The sequence below is a fragment of the Helianthus annuus genome, chromosome 4 (assembly GCF_002127325.2).
Source record: "Helianthus annuus cultivar XRQ/B chromosome 4, HanXRQr2.0-SUNRISE, whole genome shotgun sequence".
Taxonomy (NCBI): Eukaryota; Viridiplantae; Streptophyta; class Magnoliopsida; order Asterales; family Asteraceae; genus Helianthus; species Helianthus annuus.
The window spans coordinates 13868061-13881225 of NC_035436.2; the positions used below are offsets into that span (position 1 = coordinate 13868061).

Below are 13165 nucleotides of genomic sequence, written 5' to 3' on the forward strand. Positions count from 1 at the left end.
ATGTTCTAGTTAATTAGGCATGATAATTGATGTCAAATAAGAAGGGTTGTATGAAATTGATGATTTACGTTAAGTAGGCCGAAGTCAAAAATGTGGTTTTATTACTATACCGGAAGGGTTGTATAAGTAATTGATTACGGTACTATAACCGGGTATGGGTAGAATTGTACATAAGTACGTTAATCAAGAATCAGAGACACGGATTAATAGTCTAAAGACTCGGTTGTGAGTCATGGTTAATAGACAAACAATTTCGCATTTGAAATTGTATTAACAAAGTTTGCTTTCGTATAAATGAATGACATGAATAGGTTTAACGCATACCAGGTATCGAGTGCATAAATCCCAAGTACGAACCCCGGATAATGTAAAAGTATTATAGTTATAACGTTTATGTAAGTTTTGGGTTAAAACAAATGAGTAGTTTGACGAAAACATGAACGGGTCGAATAAGTGAAAGCGGATATATAAAGACGAGAGCCTTAAGTGAATATTTTCCTTAAACCGGATGTTGGATTTCAAGTTCATATGATAGAATGTGAATTTACAAGCATGTAGGAAGAAATGGGAGGTTAAACGGGTAAACGGTTCAAAAGTTATGCGCGTTTTAGTGCATAAGAACGACGAAACGGAGCTGCAGAAAAATGCATTTTCTAGAGGGCGTCGCCGACGGGCTCTAGAAAGTCAGTTTTTGGCTGACGGGTTATTTGGCTGTCTACGGAAGTTTTGGGCTACGGGCACTTGCAAGGGCCGTCGCCGACGGCCTCCCCATGTTCAAAAACCTGAAATTTGTTATCCAAGTTGATTTGGGAATAGTAGGCTTCGGTTTGTTATCCGTGGACCACGGCGGGCCTCACAAACATGATTTTGATCGTTCCTTTGACGTTTATGGGCTATAAATCTAAGTCTAAGTACCGTGTAATTAATGTATGGATATATAAGAGGTATGTAAGATCTTGAACGTGTACGTAAGAGTGTATGTACATATGTAGACGTGTATTTAAGTATATATGAAGGCACGTATGAGTGTATGCAAGTAAGTAGAGACGTAGTAATGTATGTACGTATGTAGATGTGTATTTATGTATATGTGAAGATACGTATGTGTATATGTATGTATGTAGAGACGTAGTAACGTATGTGCGTATGTAGATGTGTATTTTGGTATATATGAAGGTACGTATGAGTGTATGAGTGTATGCATGTATGTAGAGATATAGGAAGGTATGTACGTATGTAGATGTGTATGTATGCACGTAAGAATGTATGTATGCATGATTTAGATACGTCGAGTAATACATTATTAATAGTGTGCCTTGAGAATGAAAAGTAATGCAGGTACATTATTGAAGCCTCACCAGGATATGGATACGCAGATGAAATGCTTAAAGTTAGAAAGATAACGAAATGGGAAATGTACGAGATTGAATCTTGCTTATGTATTGTATACTAATGTTATGAATGTATGTGGTGAGTGCAGGTTGTACGAATCACGGACGGTTATCACGAGGAATAGAGATCAAAGATCGAGTCACAAAATAGATTGTACGGGAATAATTGAGTATGTACTTTAGTAAATAGGACTTATACTTTATTTTTGTAAAAGATACATATTAAAACGAACTTTCAAGTAAGTCAAGACGTTTGTAATGAAAGAAATTTTATGGCACGAATTTTCACTGCGACTTTTTGTCAAATACGTATTTGGGCCTTACGCATAACCCTATACAAACTCTACAACTTGGTTGTTAATCCCAAGACAACTCATTCTATCGACACTCACGGGGGATCCTTAAGATCCCAATCACCCCCGCAACTAACAGTCGGGCTCCTAACACAATCACTCGTACTATAGCCCTTCTTCAAAAACTCTCCATCTTTTCAAGTCGACCTGTACTAAGTTATGGGATAGTTATAAAGTGAATTACACACCAAAATACTATCCCCACAGTAAGTCTCCTTCTTAGATCTTAGACACTGAACTAAACTTTTTCCACTCATCTTCCTCTAACACCTTCCCCGAACTATCTGTGTGTGGTCCTCTCCATCTACTCTTAAGCTCACTAGGGAATAGTTTCAAATGTGAATCACCAACTAACACCCTATCCCTACACTTAGTTTCCTTCATAGTCTCCAACCTGTTATCGTATAATTCGTTTTCCATCTCCACAACTTCCTCTTCTTTTTCTTGGTCTGGTGTATGTTTGATCTCCTTTGTTGGTTCTTCTGCAAGTAATTTCTCTAAACATTCAAGGTCCTCAACATGGTCAAACTCTCTTCCTTTTTCAAGAGCTGATAAACCTACCAACTTATCACCAAACTTCTCCTCCCAAGACGGTACATGCATTTCATTCGCACATTCCATCTTCTCCTTCTTCATCAATCTAACAACAGTTTTGACGGATATTCTAGCCTCACCATCCAAGGAAGCATACTCCACATATGATGGTAGTTCCTTAAGGTCATGGGATGGTGGTGCCTTCACCGAGGGTTTATCTTCTACTTTCTCAGTTTTAATGCAGACCTCGAGCACCGTTGGGTGCTGCGTGTCTAGCGGGTCTGCCCCACAGACGTGGTATATGCAATGATTTGTATGAGTTTTGGAAGTATCAAGAGAGAAAACAAAATCATCCTAACCACTTGAATTCTTCATAGAATTTATGACATCAAAGGTGACGGTTTCATCCCCTACACGAAGTGTGATCTTACCGTCAAAGACGCCAATCAATCCCTTGGCAATGTGCAAGAAGGGGCGTCCCAAGATGAATGGAACTCTATCATCAACCTCCATATCAAGAACAACGAAATCCACGAGGAAGACAAATCTGTCTACTTTATAACTAACAAGTTTTCCACTATTCCCCGTGGATATTTTACCGATTTGTCAGCAAACGATGTGCTCATGCACGTTAGAACTGGATCTCCAAAGTTTAGCTTCTTAAAAAAAGAATATAACATCAGATTGACTCTGGCATTGTGATCAGCCAGTGCGTGGTTTATAGGAGAGCTGCTAAACAGACACGGAATCGTAAAAATACCTGGATCTGCTAGTTTCTCAGGCAGGTTAGGCAGGTTGTTCTGGAGCACCGCAGAACATCCTTCATTCAGAGTAACTCTCAACTCTCGAGACTCTTCTAGCTTCTTCTTATTAGAAAGGAGACCGTTTAAGAATTAACTTAATATATTTAGGCATATGCTAGAGTACCTCGACAAACCGAAGATTGATCTTGAGTTGTTTGAACAACTCTAGAAAATGTCCATAAACCCAGGGGCGTAGCTTTCAAGGGGCCGGGAGGGGCGCCCGACCCCCCGACGAACTTTTCACTCAGTAGTGTTATGTATGTACGTTTCGTATAGAATCTTTTAGGTATATACGTTTTCGACCCCCTGGTTTTATAAAAAAAAATTACTTATATAGAATTTTTAGGTCCGGTTACTTCCGACCCCCCAGTGGAAATTTTCAAGTTTCGCCACTGCATAAACCTGAGCGTGTTTATGCGGCATTAGGCAAGCAGGATATGAAAAGATCAAAAACTTCTGAAGAGCAATGTGCTGATAAGGTGAAAAGAAAAGAAGGAAGAATGCTCAAACACAAAGTCTATCTTATTTCGCTGTATAGATAATTTGCAAAGATACATCAATGGGAATAATGATGGAGTAAATGTCTACTGTTATGTGTCATTATGCAATTCTTTGAAGTGAATCGCAATTAAATTTTAAAGTTAAAACTTTTTCTTAATATCATTGTTTTAACTTCCTAGTCCTTTCATCCCACCCTCTCCTAGGCCGACAATTATCTCTCCATCTGTCTTGCAGGCACCTATGAAGGCTGGAGTGAAGAGCATGAACATGAATTACTTTGATTTTTAAGTGTTCAATTTTTTCTTGAACGGCAAATTTGGATTACTGACGGACCACTAGAGTATTATCGTATCACCAGCGGAACACTAGAGTATCAATTAACTCTAACAATACTTATACTTTGACCTAATGGTCAAGAGGAATTACCTCTTGCGAAGAGACCAAGATTCAATTCTTGTGAGGAGTGTATAATTTAGTATAGTATGGGGAAAATAAGTTTAGCCGTTAAAAAAAAACTATTTATTTAATAGCAAATTTGGATGACTGACATACCCTGGAGTATCATCCTGCCACCAGCAGAACCACCCGATATATCCATCTATTAACTCCAACAATAATGCTATCAAATTTAAAATAGTTTTATTGTCTTAACTAACTTAAGACGTTTATTATAATAAAGATGACATCGTGAAGTTAGTGATGATTTTTTTATACTTAATGTCTAATTAAAAACTTCCACAAATCAATACCTACTGGCACCCAAATCAGCATAAGGACCAGCATGCACCAAACGTCCAAACTCATCAATTATCGAACAACTATCCACTTTCTTCAATGAATTCTCCAAATGTTGAAATCATTTCAGACTGCTTCATCAACCCAAAATTCGTATCAGAAGCAGCAAAGAAACCCTTTTACTTCTCACCATGGGATCTCCTCATGCTTACTGCTAACTACATTCAAACCGGTCTCCTTTTTCGCTTGCCCGAAAATCAAGATTTCTCTATAGCCACCTTCTTGGATGACCTCAAAGAGTCTCTTTCCACAACACTTACTCATTTCCACCCGCTCGCCGCCCGTTTAGCCACTATAAAACACGAAAACCCGCCTTCTTTAACCGTGTTTTTGAACCCCGAGAATAGCCCCGGGGCTAGATTTATCCATTCGGCTGTTAATCTAACCGTGGATGACATCCTTACGCCCACGGATGTGCCGTTGGTTGTTCAGTCACTTTTCGATCATCACCAAGCTGTCAATAACGACGGTCACAAACTCTCGTTACTGTCTGTAAAAGTGACAAAACTTGTAGACGCTATCTATATAGGATGCTCCATCAACCATATGTTAGTTGATGGAACCTCGTACTGGCATTTCATCAACTCCTGGTCAGAAATGTTCAAATCCAAAGGGCAAAACAGTCATTTAACTCACATCTCACGTCCTCCAATCCTTGACAGATGGATTCCAACAGGATCCGACCCGATTGTCAACCTCCCGTTTAGCCATGAAGATGAATACATCAATAGATCAAACCGCCCAATGTTGAGGGAACGAATCTTTCACTTCTCGTCGGATTCGCTCGCTAAACTCAAGGCGAAAGCGAATTCGGAGTGTAATACGACAAAGATTTCCTCTTTACAGTCGCTCTCGGCCCTTGTGTGGAGGTGCGTGACACGCGCCCGGCGGGTTCCAGCAGATCAAGAAACCGATTGCATGATGGCCATTAACAATAGAAGCAGGATATCCCCACCTTTACCTGAAAATTACTTCGGTAATGTTAAGCACATGAATGAACCTAAGTTAGCTTTCTAGTTTATTTTCTGGAACTTGTTTTTTTTATTAGTTTTGCAATAGTTTGACTAGATTAGGGTATGTTTAAAACTTTTAATTTTTTAAATATACCAATCGGCTCATATCATTCCACACGAAAAGGGCAATTACAAAGCAATGGCAGGTAGTCGGGCAACAAGTTGCGCCGCCACCCCCTTTTTTAAATGGGGTTTTGAAAAAGTTTTAAAATGTACCTCATTTTAATTTTATTAACGACAGAAAATTATATAAGAATGACAGGTAAATGTACAACAAGCTACGCAACAACCTATTTTTGAATAGCAAATCCCATTATTTCAAGATTACACATTTCTAAAAAATTGTTCTTGTTTGTGTGAATATATATATTTGTAACATAATTTGAGATGAATACAGTTTATCCTGACCGGGATCTACCAAACTCTAGGTAATATGGTTCAGACGGTGAGGGCAACAACAACGGCGAGAGAGTTAGTTGATCATGGTGTCGGGTGGGCAGCATTACGGTTGCACGAAGCTGTGGCAAGCCATAGTGATAAAAGAATTAAGGAAGGGATGGATGCGTGGGTGAAGAGCCCGTGTGTCGTAAATGCGAGGGTGCATTTTGACAAAAATAGTGTATATATGGGGAGCTCGCCTAGGTTTGACATGTATGGAAACGAATTTGGATTGGGGAAAGCATTGGCGGTTTTAAGTGGGTATGGTAATAAGTTTGATGGAAAGGTGACGTCGTATTCCGGACGGGAGGGCGGAGGAAGCATTGATTTGGAAGTCTGCCTGTTGCCGGAACACATGGCTGCTTTCGAGTCTGATGAAGAATTCTCGACTATTTTTAATGAATATTTTCACTAATTAAATGTAATTTTTAAACTTCTTGAGTTAAGGTAATGAATAAATTTCTAAGCTTTAATAAGCATTTATGATTTTTTTATTGAGTTAAGGTAATGAATAAATTTCTAAGCTTTAATAAGCATTTATGATTTTTTTTAGTATTTTTCTTATTTAGGTGTATACCCATTTTAAGTGGAGTTTTATACTGATTTATATGACTCTTAAAAAGAAAGGTCGGTGCTACAGTCGTACATACACGTGTCATCATTTGAATGGTGTATAAAGAGACGTACATCGGCAAGCGCAAACACAACAACAGAGAAAGTACTTAAAAGCAATACCTGCAAACCGAACACCATCTGGAAAAAAAATCAAAAACGGAAAACCACCTGGAAAAAAAGTCAAAAATATAAAAAATAAAAGGGAAAATCACGAAAATAGCTATTGACCCACACCTATTACAAAAATAGTCACTTGAGGCGTCTCTTAGAGACGTTACACCACCTTCTGTGGCGTCTCTAAGAGGCTTCAGCCTTTTACTTTTTTTCTTTTCCACCACAATTCTTAAACGAACACAACTTTTTCATATAATAATATTTTTTTAAATTACGCAAAATTAAAGAGCATTTTATCATTTTTAATTTGGTGTAATTAAAAAAAATATATATATTATCATATGAAAAAGTTATATCCATTTAGAAATTATGATGGAAAAGATATAATAAAAAAAGGCTAAAGCCTCTCTAGAGAGACGCTACATTTACCCATTATAGTAACCAAAAAAAAAACCTAAACTAACTCGTTTTCATATTTCAAAAGTACTTTCAAACGCATAGAATTCTCTTAGGGCATGTGTAGTCATAAAGCCTTTTAGGGGCGTTATGCAACATGTGGCATGTCACGTCACCCCGGGGCTTTATGGGGCGTTATGCAATTTGAGGCCGTAGTCATAAAACCCCTGTGTAATCATTACTCATTTTTTAATTTTTATTTTTTTAATTCATTTGTAACTTTTTTAAAAATAAAATTCATTTTATTAAATAAAAAAAAGTACAATAAAATTAAAAAACATTAAACTAGAAAAAAAAAACATTAAACTAGCATAAAAAAAATTACACAATCAAAGATTATATTTTTTTTTTCAATCCGCTCCTTTCGGGCTCCCACGTTATCACATTTTTTTTTCGCTCGGGTGTTGGTTTCCACTTTCTTTTTATGTGCCCGTTTTGCTTTTCCTTTTCCTTTTTGCGTCTCCGGTTGCGTATCCGGTACCTCGGGTTGCGTCTCCGGAACAATATCGGGTTCGTGTAGTGGGGAGCCGAAAGCTTGAGCCGACCCAAACGCTTGAGACGACCCCATCCCATCCGTGTTTTGATTTGGGTTCCACCCGTAGAGATTAGGGTCCCATGATAGCGGTTGGTTCAAAAGATTCATGAACCCGGGACTTTGTTGATTGTAATCGAGAAAACCGGGGGCCGAAAGGGTTGGGTCTAGTGGGAACCGGCGCCACGGGGCGAGTAGGATTACCACTTTGGTTTGGGTCCGCACTAGATCGGGGAGGAATGAAGCCACGGTTGAATGGATGCATTGTATAAAATATCAAGAATTTTAAAAAAAATATGGAAGAGATGAGAATGTTTGAGTGTGTGTGGTAAAAAAATAGGGGAGGAGAATGATTTAAAGGAAAGTTTGAAAAATAAATTGATTTTTTTTTTATTAAAGTGACCGTTTGTAAACGGTCAAAAATTCAAAATGCTTCCTCTTCACGCCGCGAAAAATATAGCGCTTCAAAAATTTTTTTGGGCATAGCGCCCTTTGGGGTGGTGTAGCCGGCGCCATTACGCGCTATAAGGGGCCAAAACGCCCCACTACGCATTACCTTAAACAATTCTATTTAAAAGGGTTAGAACTTGGTGAAAATATACTTATCATATTTAGTATATTATTTAGAGTAAAGTATAAGTTGTCTCATATTTAGTATATTATTTAGAGTAAAGTATAATTTGTCACGCAGTGGCTTAGTCTATATAGCATACTGACACTCTATATATCTTTCAACTTTTGCCAAATGACTCCTACCATCAGTCAACGGTTAGGTTGACCGTTTGATGCAGAAGTAAAAGGGTAATCTCACATCCTAAACCCTTTATCTCTTGGAGTATGCACCCCTGTGATTGACCACCTCCATCATCACCACCACTCACCACCATTATCCTCACCATCAGTTACTAGTTACTTAGATACTGTTTAATTTATTTAATTGACGTCAATGATAAATTTTGAATAGAAACGACAATTGGACTGGTTGCTTAACAGAAATGATATATTAGTTATCTTGTTTTTAAAATATGCCTAAGGGTCAATTTCAGTTCATAATCATAAGATTCCTCAACTTTCTTTATAGCAAAGAGTGTTTTTAGATATTTGACAAATCATCAATACTGGAACTTTCAAGGGCCGGGTAGAGTAATTGCTATTCGTTAAAAAAGATATGAAATTCCACCTATGCAAAGAACAAAATACACTAAATTTGAATGTTTACTATTTCTTATGCAACACCCAGAAATTTAAAACATCCATAATGCTAAAAATCACCAAAAAAAACTAAACTTTGTTCATTAACATGCCTATTGCACTACATAATGAATACTGATTACATTGTTAGATATTTTAGTGTAATCGGGAGATATTTTAGTCGAGCTGCAATTTTCAGACAAAAATTCAAGGCAGTTTTTAATGCAATTTTATTAAAATTCGAAAATAACTGCCAAAGGCAGTTATCTGCAAGATAACCCCAAAATTCGTATTGAGATTTTGGTCACAATTCTGGTTCAGACAATTCGCACAAACAACATACACTGGTTCAATTTCTCGAAAATGATAGTTGTATCCGATTGAATTATTCGGGTGAACCACCGAAATAATTTGATCTGAGAGTGATTACACGCCTCTCTGATCATCCGGCAAACCGAAATTCCCCAACATACATGTTAAACGTTAAGCGGATTAACATACCATTAACTTGTAGCATAATCAGATTGTGACTCTGGATTCTGGTACGCCTGTTGGCAATGCGAGTCAATTCCCATTAGGAGGCAGCTTCGACAATGCCGGTGGCCTCTGAAAACCCCCCAAAGCCCATCCCCTCGTCCCAAACAACTGCTTCCTTAAAACATCATACAAATGCCAAACAACTCCTTCAACGCTTCAAACGCCAAATCCAACCTCTCCAACAATCCATCGCATTCTTATTATACATAAACAACCCATAATACAACTCAAAATTATAATAGTCTGGTGTCTCTCTCATGTAGGTATAATAGTCTTTTAACCATTTTTGACAGTCAACCAGATGTTTGACTGACAGTAGGTGTCAATGTGTGATGAAATGAGCATCACATGGTGTCATTTGGCAAAAGTTGAAAGATAGGGTGTCAATATGCAGTATGGACCAAACCACAGGATGGCAAGTTGTACTTTATTCTATTATTTATTTGAAAGGTAAAAAAAGTCATAAAAAAGAAGTCTGCATGCCTGCCCCTATCCACCTGTTCTAATAGTCACATGCTCAGAATATCAGTCTAAGAGCATTTTGTAACCTTGCTCTTATCACTTCACGCTAGTCCAAACGAAAGTATGTATGTCCTTAGGTATAATACATAGCATACAGAAGACGGAATTAGACAAACAATGATTGATGTTAAACTCTAACGATGGTTTGTTACAAAATTAACACAACAAAAGTCACTGAGCGTTAGATAAGTCTAATAAGAATTTAACGCTTTTTTTAGCTTTAAACCAAAATTGTAGTAGAGAAATACAGTTATCGAATTGACATTAACTCAAGACCCCCATTAATGATACTAAAATCCCAACTTTAAAACCTAAGTAGTTAGGATCAGTTGACGAATAAGCCTTTAACATTGGTTTAATTGATCGGAAGTGATACTTTGTGATGTGGGCCCAAGTGTGGAAGAGCGGGCTATTTTGTATTTAGAGGCCCAAGATCGTGTAACCAAAGGGGCTTCACTAAAATGGCTCTAACTTGGGCTACGAGCGTCCGTTTTGGGCGTGCGACCAGGCGAAACGAACATGAGAACGAGCTTCATCCACTACAAAAAAAAATGCCATCTAGTGGCATGCAAAAAGTGCCACAGAAAAACAAGAAAGTGCCACTAAAGAATCTTGTAAGAATGGGCAGCACACAAAAAAAGTGCCACAAGAAGCGCTGACGCTAAAGCCTTTTAGTGGAACTTTTTCAATGTGTCGCACAAAGTTTTTAGGCTTTTAGTGGCACTTTTTTATCTGCCAGTACAAACTTTTGAGCTTTTAGTGGCATATGTTTTTTGCCACAAAAATCACATCAAATTGACGTTTATCATATTAATTTTAATTAATTACAATTATCATTTATTTACATTAAAAATAAAAACAAAATTGTAAAATGTAAAAATCATAAAATAAACTTTTAATTAAAAGTTCAATCAATCTTCCAAAGATTCCAAATGTCTAATAAGTGTCAATCTAAGTCTAATGATCAAACATATAACCCAAATAAACTAACAAGTGTAAGAATAAAAACTCAAAACTTCATTGTTTTCATGAATCTCTTTCACAATCTTCATGCGAGTTAAATAATCATCGTGTTAACGTTTTCTTAGTAGTCATACTTCCACTTCATAGTTCCCAGCACTTACTACTTATTGTCGCTACATCAACCAACTGACTATACTCAACCTGAAATTTCACAATTCATGTTAAGTTGATTAGATCTGATAACCATAGCTATCAAAGATGGAAGAGCAGTTAACAAAAGGCAAACTTACTTCTTTTGACATCACTTTAAGCTCGTCAGCCAAAAGATTGGGTTCTTTTTTCAATACCCCAAGTTGTCGCAATTGCCATCACCATAACAACAAGAGAGTTCGTGATGAGAATGTTTACCCTTCGGTTTATAATGAGTCGAATTGAATTATCATCTGCCTTAGACAGGTCAATTGATGAACTAAAACATTGCTAAAAATATGATGAATGGGTCAATAGGGTCAAAAGATGCCCAAAGTAAATTCTTGAAGCATGCAATCTCTATTTTTGTACTGATGTAGTTTTTTAATCAATTAAAACCCGCTAACTAGAAGTTACACTTCTAGATGGAGTAATAGAACACACGCATACCTGTAAACATGGTAGGCTCTTAATATATTGTTCGATAAAAAAGCCACCTAGAGAAAATGCATAAGTGAATTAAAGTTAATACAACACACCTTCAAATTTGTAGCATATAAGATGAGTAACCTTGGTTACAATTAGCGGTTTCGAAACTTGTGCCCCCATCAATTAAACCATGGTCTGAAATATAGAACATAACAAAAGTTTCATATGATGTAAATCCATCATCTTGTATTATAAGAAAGTTTGCAGTAAAAATAGGAGATTGAAAATAGACTAACCATAATGTCCTCCCGATATTCACGTTGAGATCATGTAAAACATATAACTAGTGGCGTTGCACCTGTCAAACATATAACTAGTAACCAAACTAATCAATCCAGTAAATGTGCGGAAATTAATAAACGAAACTAAAAAATTGGAACCTGAGATTTTTTGATCGGGTCGAATCTGAGACAAACCATGCAGCACAAGAAAACCAGCACACAGAGGCAGGCAACTAGTAGATGCATGCCAATATTGCAACTGTTAAAAATTCAACATCTCTATAAACAAAACATGTTAAAAGCACAAAGGGTAAGATCACAGAAATGAATCAATGTCAGGATGTAAGCACATTTTTTTAAATTGTGAGATCTAGTTATTGCAACGGACTACGTCTCCTCCTATTCAGGCCTTACACAACAAGAACAGAATTCAGAATATACATCATGTTGATATGTCTTCTGCTGATGAGGTTAATAGGGTCATTCACCTGGTGCATTCGGCTGATGCTGTTGTTAACCAAACAACGTCCTCTGCAGATGTTTCTAGGGATCTGAATAACAAGATACAAGATGCTGAGGATGCGAACAATAAAGGAGGCAATGTATGGTTAAAGCAGGATGAGACGGGCTTATCGTTCGAACATAAAACAAGATTTTCCAAGTTTCATTACAAGATTCAAACAAACTGGATATATGCATTTATAGCGAAACAACTTTATTAGCGTAATCGACAAATTATGAGTGATTAAGAATAACCACACTGATAACCATGATAGCGAGTCCCATAAGGGTCGCTCCAACAGCAGTGTGCTCCATAGATATGCCAGCGGTTCCATTTGGATTCACAGTAACCCCATCTTTCAGTGAACTGCCAAAAAAGGACTGGAAAGTATCAGATAAAGTGTTCATCATATCAACAACTGTAACAGTAGTCTTCTGTTTGATTTCCTCAACATAATCCATAAAACCTTTTCCAGCCACGGCTTTAGATTTACCTGTTGCTTTTGTCGAATCAAACGCATTGTTTACATTCGAATCCACTTCTGGGAAAACATCTGCAAACATACAGAGTGTTTGTTTTACGGAGTGCTTTCGTGGAATACGATGATGAAAAGGTTAAAAAATCTGGACAGTTGCTAACTGGTTTTATGGGTCTGTACCCAATGGCGCGTTTCTAACCGAACTCAGCTTTGACCTGTACCCATTAACCTACAACAAAATGGCCAGCCACGACAGTTGAAAGCTAAAATATATTGTAAGGCATATATAGAACTGGTCATGATCATAATTATCAATGTTGTGTGACGAGATGAAACAAGCACAATAAAAGTAGCTGCAATAAAACCTTGTATCAGTGATAAACTCTGGCAATGAACTACAGGAACCACAAAATTGAACTACAGAAACCACAAAACCTTCTAAACACATATAATCCTTAATCTTAATAAAGCCTATTTCTTTTATTTTCCTTTTAAAATGAACTACAGAAACCACAAAATTGAACCTAA

At 37.2% G+C, this 13165-nt stretch overlaps 1 protein-coding gene and 1 long non-coding RNA gene across 2 annotated transcripts; one reads left to right on the forward strand and one right to left on the reverse strand.

Moving 5' to 3' along the window:
* Positions 1-4400: 4400 nt before the first annotated feature.
* Positions 4401-6307, forward strand: LOC110935767 (uncharacterized acetyltransferase At3g50280). The gene is made up of 2 exons (XM_022178114.2): positions 4401-5353; positions 5819-6307. The coding sequence occupies exons 1-2, from the start codon at positions 4417-4419 to the stop codon at positions 6241-6243; spliced, it is 1362 nt and encodes a 453-aa protein (XP_022033806.1). The 5' UTR covers positions 4401-4416; the 3' UTR covers positions 6244-6307.
* A 4386-nt stretch (positions 6308-10693) lies between these two features.
* On the reverse strand, positions 10694-13165 carry LOC110934380. The gene is made up of 4 exons (XR_004892085.1): positions 11817-13165; positions 11673-11734; positions 11049-11571; positions 10694-10959 (listed from the first exon to the last, which is right to left on the reverse strand). It is a non-coding gene; the product is annotated as an uncharacterized LOC110934380 (long non-coding RNA).